At 39.7% G+C, this 14,465-nt stretch overlaps 1 protein-coding gene across 1 annotated transcript in view; it reads left to right on the top strand.

Annotated features, from left to right (window-relative positions):
• The first annotated feature begins 7,678 nt into the window (after positions 1–7,678).
• HSDL2 (hydroxysteroid dehydrogenase like 2) overlaps positions 7,679–14,465 on the top strand; it is a 54,955-nt gene continuing 48,168 nt past the window's right edge. Inside the window, exon 1 of the mRNA XM_045563618.1 lies at positions 7,679–7,981. Coding sequence (XP_045419574.1) covers positions 7,965–7,981 — 17 coding nt within the window. The 5' untranslated portion in view covers positions 7,679–7,964. The remainder of the gene's footprint in view (positions 7,982–14,465) is intronic.

Genomic DNA, 14,465 nt, shown 5'->3' with positions numbered 1-14,465 from the left:
GCAATTTTGCCCTCCAGGAGACATTTGGCAATTTCTGGAGTCATTTTTGGTTGCCAAAAGTGGAAGGGCTGGAGATGGAGGTGGTGATGCTTGTACAACAGTGTGAATATACTTAATGCCATTGAACTACACACTTAAATATGGTTAAAGTGGTAAATTTTATGTAAGGAATATTTTATAACAATAAACAAAAAAAATTCAAAGGGAAATGCTAGTGGCATCTAGTGGATACAGGCCAGGAGGAACACTGCTAAACATACTGTATGCACATGACGGCTTCCCACAACAAAGGATTACTCAACCCAACACGTCAATAGTGCCAAGGTTGAGAAATCCTGGTATAAATTATTAGCACAACCTTGCTAAAGGGATTAACTGTGTATATCCACTGAGCAAACAGTCTCACTTCTAGAAATGTATTCTAGGGACATACAATATGACTAATGAGCAATGATGTATGCACAAAGGCTTTTATTGCAAATACTGTTTAAAATAGAGACAAATTTGAAACTAAATGTCTATCACAGCAGCCAGGATTAATGGCACACCTGTAGTCCCAACTACTTGTGAGGCTGAGGCAGCCGGATCCACTGAGGCCAGGAGAGTCCAGCCTGGGTAACAGATAAAGACCCATCTCAAGAAAAAAAAATATCTATCACAAACAAATTAATTTGGAATATATTCATATAAAGGAAAACTTTTTTAAAACGTTAAGGTAGACTTTTAGGTGTAAACTTGGAAAGATGTCTATGATACACCACATAAACCAAAAACAGGCTTTAAAACAATATAGTGTACATAGTCTCCCTATATTTAAAAACTATGAAAATTAATGTAAAGATTTCAAAGTCTTTAAGGATACGTGCCAAACTGTTAACAATGGTTATCTCTGAAGGGTGATATTAAAGGTAAGTTTTCACCTTCTCTAGCTTGTTGGAATCATGTGTCATCAGAAAAATATAGACATTAAAATACAATGATGAGATTAATATCCAACAGTTAGTAATTAAATAATGACTGGCAATAATTCATAGAGCTAGTAAGGGCACAGCTAGGAGTTCTTTGGGGAAGGTTTAGTACGTTATTAGAAGCAACTGCCACACCCTCCAAACCCCAGGGATTTCTCAGGTGATTCTGAGGGTGAGCTATCTTGTGCGTGAAGGAAATAGAAATTTTCAAGAGATCCCTGACTCTCCCAAAGCCATTGAAAGCATCTCCTCTTGGTTACATTATATTGTTGGCCTCTGACTGTTAATTTGTAATGTTATATTTGACTGGAGATGCCTAAAACATCTTAAAAGGCAAGCTGGAAAATTACAATGGCAAATTATAATACCATTAAAGCAGTGTTTTTCAAACAGTAAGTTATGATCCATTGAATCATCGAACTTATTAAGTTATAATCAACTTTTTAAAAAAACAAAACAGATTAAGATCAAAAAAAATAGAATAGAAAACCATGTTTGTACTGGGTCTGGATAAAAAAAAATTTCTTTGTGTGGGTTGTGGTCGGTAAACTTGGATGTTACTTAATTACACACTTTAGAAAAATAAATTATTACTATTATGCAACTTACAGTTAAGAGAGTCCTTATTTGATAACTTAAGCTTAAAGTTGTTTTTGACATTGTATCCTTTAATATTTTAATTTAATTAGGCATTTTCAATCTCCTATATATTTGAAAATTACTTCTTAACAATGAAGAATTAAACTTCATAGACTTTAGAAGTCACAAACAAGTGAAGATAACTTTGACCATTTTATAACTTTAAAAGCATTAATAATATAAAATGATTAGAGTATTACATTCTGTTTTAATAATACTATTATTTTCTTTAAGGAATTTAAAAGATATATGACTACCTCTTCTTATTTTCCTTTCTTGAGTAGTCCTATAGAGAACTTTATGTTTGCCTTAACCAAGTCGATTATGATATTATATCCTAATATAAATAAATTAACATTTTGCAGTATTATAAAATTTTCAATTTTACATTAACAGTGCCACCTGGTGGTTATTGTAAACATATGTTTTCATTTCTCTTGGATATATACCCAAAAGTGGAATTGCTCTTTTGCATGTGGATATCCAGTAGCTGGTAACTATGTTTAACTTGAGAGACTACCAAACTGTTTTCAAAGCTGCTGCACCATTGCTTACACTCCCACAAGCAATGTATGAGGGTTTCAATTTTTTTACATCCTTTCCAACACTTGTTCTTTTCCATCTTTTTGATTATAGCCATCCTAGTGGGTTTATAGTGAAATCTCATTGTGGTTTTCCTTTGCATTTCCCTGAATAATGCTGTTGAGCATCTTTCCACGTGCTTGTTGGCCACACACACACACACATACACATTTTCTTTTTTTTAACAAACAGGGTCTTGCTTTGTCACCAAGGCTAGAGTGCAGTGGTGTGATCACAGCTCACACCACTGTAGCCTCAAACTCCTAGGCTCAAGTGATCCTCCTGCCTCAGCCTCCAGAGTAGCTAGGACTGCATGCGTGTGCCACCAAGCCTGGCTGGTTTTTAAAAAAAATTTTGCAGAGATGATATCTAGCTATGTTGCTCAGGCTGGTAGAGAACCCTTGGCCTCCAGCGATCCTCCCACCTTGGTCTCCCAAGGTGCTGGGATTACAGGTGTCAGCCACGATGCCCAGCCCCATTAGTATATCTTCTTTGGAGAAATGTCTGTACAGATCCTTTGCTCACTTTTTTTTTTTTATTTTTTTTTTGAGACAGAGTCTCACTTTGTTGCTGGGCTAGAGTGAGTGCCGTGGCATCAGCCTAGCTCACAGCAACCTCAAACTCCTGGGCTTAAGCGATCCTACTGCCTCAGCCTCCCGAGTAGCTGGGACTACAGGCATGCACCACCATGCCCGGCTAATTTTTTTCTATATATGTTTTAGTTGGCCAGATAATTTATATTTTTAGTAGAGACGGGAGTCTCACTCTTGCTCAGGCTGGTCTCGAACTCCTGACCTCGAGCGATCCATCTGCCTCGGCCTCCCAGAGTGCCAGGATTACAGGCGTGAGCCACCGTGCCCAGCCCCTTTGCTCACTTTTAATTGAGTTTCCCATCTTTTTGTTGCTGTGTTGTAAGAGTTCATTATATATACTAGATACTGGAGCCTTATCAGATACATGATTTACAAATATTTTCTCCTTCTATACGTTGTCTTTTAACTTTCTTGATAGAGTCCTGTGATGCACAAAAGTTTTTAATTCTGATGAAGTCCAATGTATCTTTTTTTTCCTTTTGTTCCTTGTGCTTTTGGTGTCATATCTCTAAGAATCTATTGCCAAATCCAAGGTCGTGAAGACTTATCATTATGTTTTCTTCCAAGAGCTTTATAGTTTTAGCTCTTACATTTAGGTCTTTGTTTGATCCATTTTGAATTTTTTGTTTTTTTGAGACAGGGTCTCGCTTTTTTTTTTTTTTTTGAAACAGAGTCTTGCTCTGTTGCCTGGGCTAGAGTGAGTGCTGTGGCGTCAGCCTAGCTCACAGCAACCTCAAACTCCTGGGCTTAAGCGATCCTCCTGCCTCAGCCTCCCGGGTAGCTGGGACTACAGGCATGCGCCACCATGCCCGGCTAATTTTTTCTCTCTATATATTTTTTAGTTGGCCAGATAATTTATTTCTATTTTTAGTAGAGATGGGGGTCTCACTCTTGCTTAGGCTGGTCTCGAACTCCTGACCCCGAGCAATCCACCCGCCTCGGCCTCCCAGAGTGCTAGGATTACAGGCATGAGCCACCACGCCCGGCCAGGGTCTTGCTTTTAAAGTGATTATTTCAGTGGCATTTAGTATATTTAATATCTTGTGCAGCCACTACCTCTATCTAGTTCCATTTTCATCACCCCAAAATGAAACCTTCTACCCATTAAGCAGTTACTCTCCATTACTCCTTTCCCTTACCCCCTGGTAACCATAGATCTGCCTTTTATCTCTACAGATTCACTTTTATGGACATTTCTTATAAATCAGGGGTCCCCAACCTATCGTGAGTTGTCTATTTCATTATATATTACAATGTAATAATACTAGAAGTAAAGTGCACAATAAATGTAATGCACTTGAATCATCCCGAAACCAACTCCCCTTCCCTGGTCCATGGAAAAATTGTCTTCCATGAAAACGGTCCCTGGTGCCAAAAAGGTTGGGGACCACTGATATAAATGGAATCATACGTGACTTTTTGTATTTGCCTTTTTTCACTCAGCACAATGTTTTTGAGATTCATCCATATTATAGCATGTATTGGTACTTCATTTTTATGGCTAAATAATATTTCATTGAATACACATACCACATTTTATTTATCCATTCATCAGTTGATAGACATTTGGGTTGTTCCACCTTTTGGCTATTATGAATAATGCTTCCATGAACATATATATATATATACTTCTTTAAATTTGTGTAAAGCCCCAGGTATGAGCCTAGATATCCTATGTCTTCAAGTTAATTTTACTTCAGAGGCTTGTTATTTTATCTGCCACCAGGCATTTGTCAGAACCTCCACAAAAGATCTTACTAACTTCAAATCTCAGGGAGAATGAGCTGGACATCATTGATCTCTTTTTCCCCCCTAGTTCCTGCGTTCTTTAAGCAAATAGGTGTTCAACCTACCTAGATTACTACATACTAAGGAAAGAAGCCTATGACTCCTTTCTTCCAAGAATTATGCCAATTTATTTGCCCCATATTTACACAACTTAGATGACCTGTGGTAGGTAGGTAACGTGATGTCATTACTTCCCCATTCATTGGCCATGGCTGACTGACCTCCGAGTTGAAACATTTTACTTGAGTGTCTCTCTTAGTATTTTAAACTTGAGAAGATACACAGATAGGGGAAGCCATCATATGACAGTGCTCTAGAAAGATCATGCTGCTGAGGACCGTGGACCTACCCTGGTTCCCACTGTCAGGCTTAGTTGTTCAACTCTTCCTTAAATTATATGTTATCCCAGAATTCTTCTAAGTCCCCCTCCCAACCTACCCCTCTTTTAGTTTGGTTTAAACTAGCCCAACTGGGTTACTGTTGATATAATCAAAATTTAAGAGAGAGAAACTGGTATGGGAGAATGTAGCCAGTAGTCAAGGAAATACATCGTATTTTGAGATAGTTTTATCAAGCTGAGATGGGGTAAAACTAGCAAGACTTATCTGGCTTTAATGACATCTAGCTTTCAAACCATTCCTTTTCACCTTTTTAGTGGATTATTTTTTTTTAACAATTTCTTTAAAAAATTTTCCCTAGATCTTCCTTTTATTTCACCCTATATAATCTCTCTGGGAGGAGCAGGATGAATAATGATTCTCGAAGACATCAGGTCCTAGATTAAATGTTACCTTATACAGAAAAAGGGTCTTTGCATATATGATAAAATTAAATATTTTGAGATGGGAAGATTATCCCGGATTATCTAGTTGGATCCTAAATACTGTCATATGTATCCTTTGAAAAGGAAGGGCGAGGGAGATTTGACATACATAGAGAGAAGGTAATGTCACGATGAAACAGATTTGAAGATGTAGGCCTTGAATAGGGGAATGATGCAGACACAAGCCAAGCAATGCTGACAGCCACCAGAAGCTGGAAGGGCAAAGAATGAATTCTCCTTTAGAGCCTCCAGAGGAAATGCAGCCCTGCTGACACCTTGATTACAGTCCAGTGAAACTGATTCCAGTCTTCTGGCCTCCATAACTGTAAGAGAATACATTTCTGTTATTTTAAGCCACCAAGTCTGTGATGTACAGCAGTCACAGGAAACCTACTGGGGAACTCATCCATACTCTTCAAAACCTATATGGTAAAGACCACCAAATCTATTATCTCCAGCTCTAATATCTCATGTGCTTGCTCACAGTTGCTTGCCAATATCTTTGAGTGTCCCATAGTGTCTTAGTCTGTTTTGTGTTGCTATACGAGAATATCTGAGACTGGGTCATTTGTGAAGAGGAGAGGTTCATTTGGCTCATTTTTCTGCAGGATGGGAAGTTCAAGAAGCATGGTGCTGGCACCTACTCAGCTTATGGTGAGGGTCTCATGCTATTTCCACTCATGGCAAAAAACCAGAAAGGGAATGATTGTGTGTGAAGAGATCACATGGTGAGAGAGGAAGCAAGAGAAAACTGAGGAAACCAGATTCTTTTTAAAAACCCACCCCATTACAAAGAGTCCACTGTTTCTAACAAATATATACGCCCTTCAGCAAACACTCCCAAGGGTGAGTGGAGAGTGAGTTTTCCCACCTAATAGTTCCTATGAACACTCTTTCTAAAACACTTAATATTTACAAGTCTAAAAAACACACTGGCTACTCATCATGCCTCCCATGTAAGCACAGAGACCTTTTCCTTTTTGTTCTGCTGTATCTCAAGTGATTGGCAATCAGTAGGTAAGTAAACCCATCCAGAGTCTCTAAAGACCATATCATGACTTATAAATTCAAATGCGTATGGGAGATGAGGTGATAGGCCTGCAATAATTGGGAGAGTACATACTCCATCTCCAGACTAGTTTCTTTAACTAGTCTCTATATAACAATCTCCTCAGCATCCTGTTCTACCCCTATAAAGGTGTCCCTTCAAACATGTCACAGTCTTTAGTTCTTTAGGGTAGCTGAATTATGTCTAAGGTATAATCCCCAAAGCAAAATTGAATCCCAGAATTGACCTTATTCCAGCAGTAAAATTTTCCTCCTGCAAATTTGGCTTTTGTTGCCGAGATAATGGTCAAAAATAGGAAAACTAGAGTTTACTATGAATTCTTCAGCGCGACTTCTGAAAAAAGCTCAGTTCCAAGAAGCTACCCCCTCAACACAAACTATTAATATCTATGGTAGGGACAGAAAAACAAGTGAGAAGTAATGGAAATCAGAAAAACAGAAAGGAGAAAACAGTTATAGAAAAACAGTAAGGAGAAAATGGTTGCAGAAAAATAACGAGGAAACAGTTATTTCAGTCTTGAGGGATGGGGTAATTAGGCCATGGAACACTGACCACCAGTTAGAGAATGGAAATGGAACTTTCCCCACAATACCTATAACATAACCTTTAACCCATGTCCAAACATAGAAAGGAATTCAGTCCTAATTATTACCTACACATAAAGCATATAAACAGAGAAACAGAAGTAGCCAGCGTCTTCACTCGCAGAGACAGACCCATTCCCCCCTTAAGAAATGTACTTTCGCTTTGCACCCTTAAACCCTCCTAACAATAAATTCTTCACACATATTTGCTGAGTGTCTGTCATCTCTCCCCATCACGCGGGCCAAGGAGCCCAAGCCAGGAGCCCAAGAACTGGGACAACACTTCAAAGTCCAGCCGTGAACCGAACCGTGACATCTAGCGATGCGTGAAGGCAGGCTGGCTTTAGTCCGGATTCCGTGGGAGAGTGGAAATACGACGCCGCCGGCTTCAGGCAGAAAGTCACTCTTGGCCACGGGCAGGCGTTCCTGAGGGGGCCTCCGAGAGAACGCCGGGGGCCGGACTAGCGCCCGGGCGTTGGGGGAGAAGACCGAGAGCCAAGGCACCCGCAGGTCAGGGCCTGCCGAGAAGTCGGTCCAGAGTAGCGCTAGGAGGAACCTTCCTCAGAGGCCGGGAAAAGGTGTATGTAACGGCTGACGCTCTCAACAAGCCAGACGCCGGCGGCAGACCGATTGTCACCGTGGGGCTCCGCGAGAGGGGCGGGGCGGAGTCGCCCATCAAGGCACTTGCGCCGAGAACCGCTTTCCAGGGTCCAGGCTGGGGCGGTTGGAAACCAGCTCCGAGCGCCGGACGCCCACTGCGTGCGCAGGCGCACTCAGCGACCTCCGGCTTCGTTGAGCTGCCACTCCCGCGCAGGCCTCGGGGGCGGGGCCGCGGGGCGGGGAGGGGCTAAATGCGCAGGGAAGGTCCGCTCTTCACTTTCTGCTCGCGGCCGCCACGTTCTCTGGTCTACGAAAGTCATGTTACCCAACACCGGGTAAGTGGTTGGGGGCCTCGCGGGGAGAGACCCAGCCGGGCGGAGTGCGCAGCCTTGTGGGGCCGCGGTCGCCCGCCCGGGAAGGCTCGGCCGGGGCGGTGGGAGGGTCGGCGAAGCAGCCTGGCGCGCTCTGAGCTCGTCCGCGCCGGACGCTGTGTACCGAGAATCTGCGGGAACGCGTGAAAAGTAACCCAAAGTTGTGTCCCGCAGGGTGGCAGCAGTGTAAAACCCTTCCACAGGTAAAGGGTCGAGAGTGGGTTACCGCGCTCTAGCGCTGGCCCTGCCTTGGTTTCAGCGGTAGCTGTGTGACAAGCCGAATGTGCGTAAGTTCTAGGTGAAAGGTCACTGCAACAGCTCCTGAACTTTGCGAGTTGCCACTTGCTCCGAATGCTCAATTCTGGAATAATAAAATAATAGGGTGTTTAAAAAATGATTTCCAAATTAATAACAAATTAAACTGATCTTAAAATATGGGTATCTTTTGGGGATTATTTTTCACCTTAAAAATTAAGTGTGGTGAAGTACACATAAAATTTGCCATCGTAGCCATTTTTAATTGTACAGTTTACTAATGTGAAGTATATTCATATCGTTGTGCAGTGTATCTCCGGAACTTTTTCACCTGCAAAACTGAAATCTGTACGCATTAAACAATTCCCGATTTTCCCCTTACCCCCACCCCCTGTCAACTACCATTCTACTTTATATAGAGTATGGGTATCTTGAGCTGAATGAGGAGTTGTCAAATTGTGTAATTTGCCTGAAACATACAGGCACATAGCCAAAAGACTTAAAAGGGTGTAAGGTAAAAATTGATCCCCCCCGCCTGCCCCCTGCTCCTTAAAATCCAGTACCTCAGTTACTTTCTGGTATGTTTTCATTCTATGCATTTATAACATACTTTGTATACCACTCAAACACATACCATCTTAAAAAAAATAGTAGCAAACTCTATTTTTGACCATGCTGCTTTTACTTAATATGTCTTAGGACAGACTTTTTTTTTTTTTTTTTTTAGAGACTAGGTCTCCCTATGTTGTCCAGGTTGGTCTCTGGCCTCCACTCCTGGGGTCAAATGATCCTCCTCCCTTAGCCTCCAGAGTAGCTGGGACTACAGCCCACTGCTCCCAGGGACATGCATCTTTAGTACATGTAGATCTTCCTCCTCTGCTTAAATGGTTGCGTAATATTTATTCTGCAGTGGACAGTTTGAATGTCCATTATCTGAAATTCTTGGAACCAGAAGGGTTTTTGGATTTCAGATTTTTAGATTTGGGATGCTCAACCTGCAAATGGATGTACCTTTATTGATTTGACCTGTTCCCTATTGTTGGATACCAGATTTTTTTCTAGTTTGTTGTTATTGTTGTTGTTACTCTTATCTTCTATGATTATACTCGTATTTATCTGTTTGCACATACATATGTACATATGTGCATATGTATCTGTAGCATAAATTCCTGGAAATGAAATTGCTGGATCAAAAAGTATATTCACTGTAAATTTTAGTAGATATTGCCAGATGACCCTCCAAAAGGGTTGCACACCAAAAAGGTTGAATGAGATTTCCTAATCCAACATGTTGGCAAACAGCAAAATATTTGCTAATAAAACTCTAATTAGAGAAAAAAATGACACCTTTTTTAGTTAAAATTTGTATTTATGTCATCACAAGTGTGGATGAGGATCTCTTTATATATTTAAACCAGGGGATGGCTGGGGACGGTGGCTCATGCCTGTAATCCTAGCACTCTGGGAGGCTGGGGCGGGAGGATCAATTGAGCTCAGGAGTTTGAGACCAGCCTGAGCAAGAGCAAGATGCCATCTCTACTAAAAAAATAGAAAAATTAGCTGGACGTGGTGACATGTGCCTATAATCCCAGCTACTCCAGAGGTTGAGGCAGGAGGATTGCTTGAGCCCAAGAGTTTGAGGTTGCTATGAGTTAGGCTAACAAACACCACGGCACTCTAGCCCAGGTGACAGAGAGAGACTCCATCTCAAAAAAATAATAAATAAATAAAATTTTAAAAAAACAGGGTAATTTGACCTCTAGAGGACATTTGGTAATATCTGAGAACGCTTTTGATTGTCACAGTTGAATGGGGATGCTAATGGCGTCTAGTGACTAGAGTCCAGAGATGCTGGTAAACATCCTGCATTGTACAGGCAGCCCCTACAACAAAGAATTATCTAGTCCAAAATGTCCATAGTGTAGAGGTTGAGAAATCCTAGTTTAAAGTCATCTGTGTATCTTTTTTTTTACTTGGCTTAACCAATGAGGTTTTTGATTTATCTCTGAGGGCTCTGTATATTTAAAGCATTTGTCCTTCATCCTATGTGTTACACATTGTTTTTTATACTTTTTGTGTTGCATCTTGACTTTGATTATACTATTTGTTTAACATGAGAAATGTGTTTATGAAGCCAGAGTTATCAATCTTTTAAGGCTTCAAAGCCTTTTTTTGTGATAAGTCTGTAAGTCCATCTTGAACCAGGATCTTTTTTTAATTGGTGTTCTTCTAGTATTTTTATGGTCTTATATTTTTATAATATATATATTTTTTATATATTTTTTGCACTCAGATTTTCTTTATTCACCTGAGATTTATTTTATTATAGGAAGTGAGTTAGGAAGCCCACTTGATTTTGGTTCAGATGGCTGCCCATTTGTCCCAGCAGCATTTACCTAATAGTTAATCCTTTCTCTTCTGTTAGAAATTCCACCTCGGCCGGGCGCGGTGGCTCACGCCTGTAATCCTAGCTCTGGGAGGCCGAGGCGGGTGGATCGCTCGAGGTCAGGAGTTCGAGACCAGCCTGAGCAAGAGTGAGACCCCGTCTCTACTAAAAAAATAGAAAGAAATTATCTGGCCAACTAAAAAAAATATATATACAAAAAAATTAGCCGGGCATGGTGGCTCATGCCTGTAGTCCCAGCTACTCGGGAGGCTGAGGCAGTAGGATCGCTTAAGCCCAGGAGTCTGAGGTTGCTGTGAGCTAGGCTGATGCCACGGCACTCACTCTAGCCCGGGCAACAAAGTGACACTCTGTCTCAAAAAAAAAAAAAAAAAAAAAAGAAATTCCACCTCTATCGTATGTTAAATTCTTGTTTGTATAGAGGTCTGTTTCTGGATTTTCTGTTCTGCCACTTTAATCTATTCATGCACCTACCAAACTATTTTAATTGCTCAAGATTTATAAAATGTATTAGTATCTGGGAAGGGTAGTTCCCACCTCATTTGGATTATTTTTCAGAATTTTCCTGGTTATTCTTGGGTGTTTATTTTTCCAAGTGAACTTTAAAATAGTTTGTATAGTTTCAAAAAAATAATTTTTCCTTTTAAAAATAGTTAACAAAAATTTCATCACATTTACCTAATGTTGACATACTAGGGAATTTTAGTAAATTAAAGTGTAAGTTAGCTCTGCATTAGCAAGTTTTAGCCATCTATCAGTAGTACTGAGAAATTTGGAACCTTGCTTTCAAGTGCTCTTGCTTTCTATATTCTGGTACTAATGCTTTGGAGCTGGAGGATTTCCTTATAGTAGTACACATCCAGGATCCATTTGTCGTTTTTCCTGACAATAACAGAAACTCTGAGTGAGGAAGAAAATGCCCTTTATCCTACTGGGAATCAATCCAACTATACCAAAAGCAAAGGGATAGGGCTTTTTAAAGCAAATAGTTGGGACATTTTCTTATAAATACTTACATTAAAAATCACTTTAATATTCTATGTTTACAACCTTTTGTGTTATAAAAGGGAAAATTATACATACACATAGAGTGTATTTTATATATGTATTTGTGTGTGTGTTTACATATTTTTGAAAAAAATACAAAAAAGAAAAACCAGAAATTAATGAAGCTGGTCACCTACAGGTAGGTAAGAGGTCAGACTTCTTTGGGTGTACATTTTTTTAAATTTATTTTTTTATAGACAAGGTCTCACTCTGTTATCCAGGCTGGTGTGGAGTGGGACTCTAATAGCTCACTGCAGCCTCAAACTCCTGCCTTAGCCTCCCGAGTAGCTGGGACTACAGGCACATGCCATCACACCTGGCTACTTTTAAAATTTTTTTGTAGAGATGCTGTCTTGCTATATAGACCAGGCTGGTCTCAAACTTCTGGCCTCAAGTGATTCTTCCACCTCGGCCTCCCCAAGTGCTGGGATTTCAGGTGTGAGCCACTGCACCTGGCCACAGAGTGTACATTTTTATGAAATGTTGACTTTGTATCATGTACATATTTTATAACATCCCTCACCAAAGATCAGAGGACAGAAAAAATAAAACTGAATGCCAAATGAACTTAACTATATATTAAACTTATCACATAAATATACAGAGAAAAAGAACTAATTCAAGTAATTTTTAACATAGTAACTTGTACACTTTTAGAGTGACTTGTTCTAAAGACAAAAAGAAGTGCAAAGGAATCCTGAACTTTACTTAGTAGATTTATTATTGGTAGTGGTAATAGTGTAGTAATTCAAATACTACTGTGTGTTATAGTATATACCTACCTCTTGTTGCTCTGCCTCTTTTTTTTTTTTTTTTTTTTTTTGAGACAGAGTCTTGCTCTTTTGCCCTGGCTAGAGTGCCGTGGCGTCAGCCTAGCTCGCAGCAACCTCAAACTTCTGGGCTCAAGTGATCCTCCTGCCTGCACCACCATGCCTGACTAATTTTTTCTATATATTTTTAGTTGTCCAGCTGATTTCTTTCTATTTTTAGTAGAGATGGGGCCTCGCTCTTGCTCAGGCTGGTCTTGAACTCCTGACCTCGAGTGATCCTCCCGCCTCGGCCTCCCAAGAGTGCTAGGATTACAGGTGTGAACCACTGCACCTGGCCAGTATTCAAATCACTCTTAAGTGGCTTAGAAAAAATAAGATGTATAGAAGGAGAAAGAGAGTGAGAGAAAATAAGCACAAATGCTAAAGCAGTGGAGTAAAATGTTTACAATATATGAATCTGGGTGAAGGATATATGTGTATTTTTTGTACAATTCTTATTCTTGTAGTTTTAAGTTTGAAAGTATGTATAAATAAAACATTGAAAAAAGTCAAAAACAATGGAATACCCAGGAATAAAGCCAACAAAGATGTACAATCCTTTCTGTAGGAAATTATACAATTATATTGAAAAACATTATTTATTTTAAATAAATAGAAAGCAATACCATATTCATGGATGGAAACACTCAGCGCTATTAATATATAGATGTCGGTTCTTTCCATTTTGAATTATAGATTTAATACAATTTCTATCAAAATCTCAACTGACTTTGCTCATGCAATTAGAAAAGGTGATTCTAAAATATATGTGGAAGAGCAAAGGTGCAAGTATCACCAGGAAATTCTTAAAGAACAAATTGAAATTATTTGCCTTATCAGTTATCAAGACTGATAAAAGTATCATAAAGACATTGTGGTCCAGGTAGACCAATGGAACAGAATAGAGAGCCTAGAATCAGATCTATATAATTATGGAGATTCTGTTTATGACAGCTAACACTGAGGAGTTGTAGGAAAGATGGGGATTTCAGACTTGGACAGCTGGTTATTCATATAGGGAAAAATGTATTGGTCCCCTACCTCGGTTCATATACAAAAATTAATTCTAAATTGATTAAAGACCAAACTTTAAAAGATAAACCATAAAACTTTGAAAGAATTTTTGTTTATCAAAGTATCTATAAAGATATAAAGGTAGTGAAAAGGCAAACCACAATGGAGAAGATATTTGAATATGTATAATTTACATATGAGTCAATCAGGAAAAATGGCAAAACAAATTAATAGGAATTTCATGGGAGAAGGAATGTGATCATTAATATGTGAAAATAAGCCAAGCATGGGAGTGCGCATCTGTAGTCCCAGCTACTCCAGAGGCTGAGGCAGGAGGATCACTTTGAGCCCAGGAGTCAAAGCTGTGGTGTGGTGTGCCATGATCACACATGTGAATAGCCCCTGCATTCCAGACTGGGCAGTGTAGTGAGACTCTATCTCTAAATAAAAAGAAAGAAAGAAAAAAATTACATTCAACCTCATTAGTAATCGCAAAATTCAAATTAAAACCACTTTGAGGTACTGTTTCAAGTTACCAGATTGGCAACAGTTTTTAAACGTCAGACATTACTGAGTGTTGGGGAGATTGTAGAGCTATGGGAACTCGTACTCATTCACTACTGCTCGTAGGAATATTGACCACTTTGGAAAGGGGTTTGGCATTACTTGGTAAAGTTGAACTTCAATGTGTGTTTCAGTTATCTATTGCTGTGTAACAAACTACTCCAGAATTTAGTAGTTTAAAACAACAATGACATATTATTCACAATTTGTTGGATTGACTGGGTTTTTGTGTTCCACATGCTATAAGTTGAGGTCATTCAGATGGCTGTGTTTGGCTGGGAACTTGGCTGGGGCACAATGTCCTTAGTAGCCTCTTACCCTCCAGGCCCTCTCTCCACTCGGCTTCTCATCATTT

Source organism: Lemur catta, chromosome 10 (assembly GCF_020740605.2).
Source record: "Lemur catta isolate mLemCat1 chromosome 10, mLemCat1.pri, whole genome shotgun sequence".
Classification (NCBI taxonomy): Eukaryota; Metazoa; Chordata; class Mammalia; order Primates; family Lemuridae; genus Lemur; species Lemur catta.
Note: the sequence above shows the minus strand (reverse complement) of the source record. Positions and strands in the feature narration are given on the sequence as shown.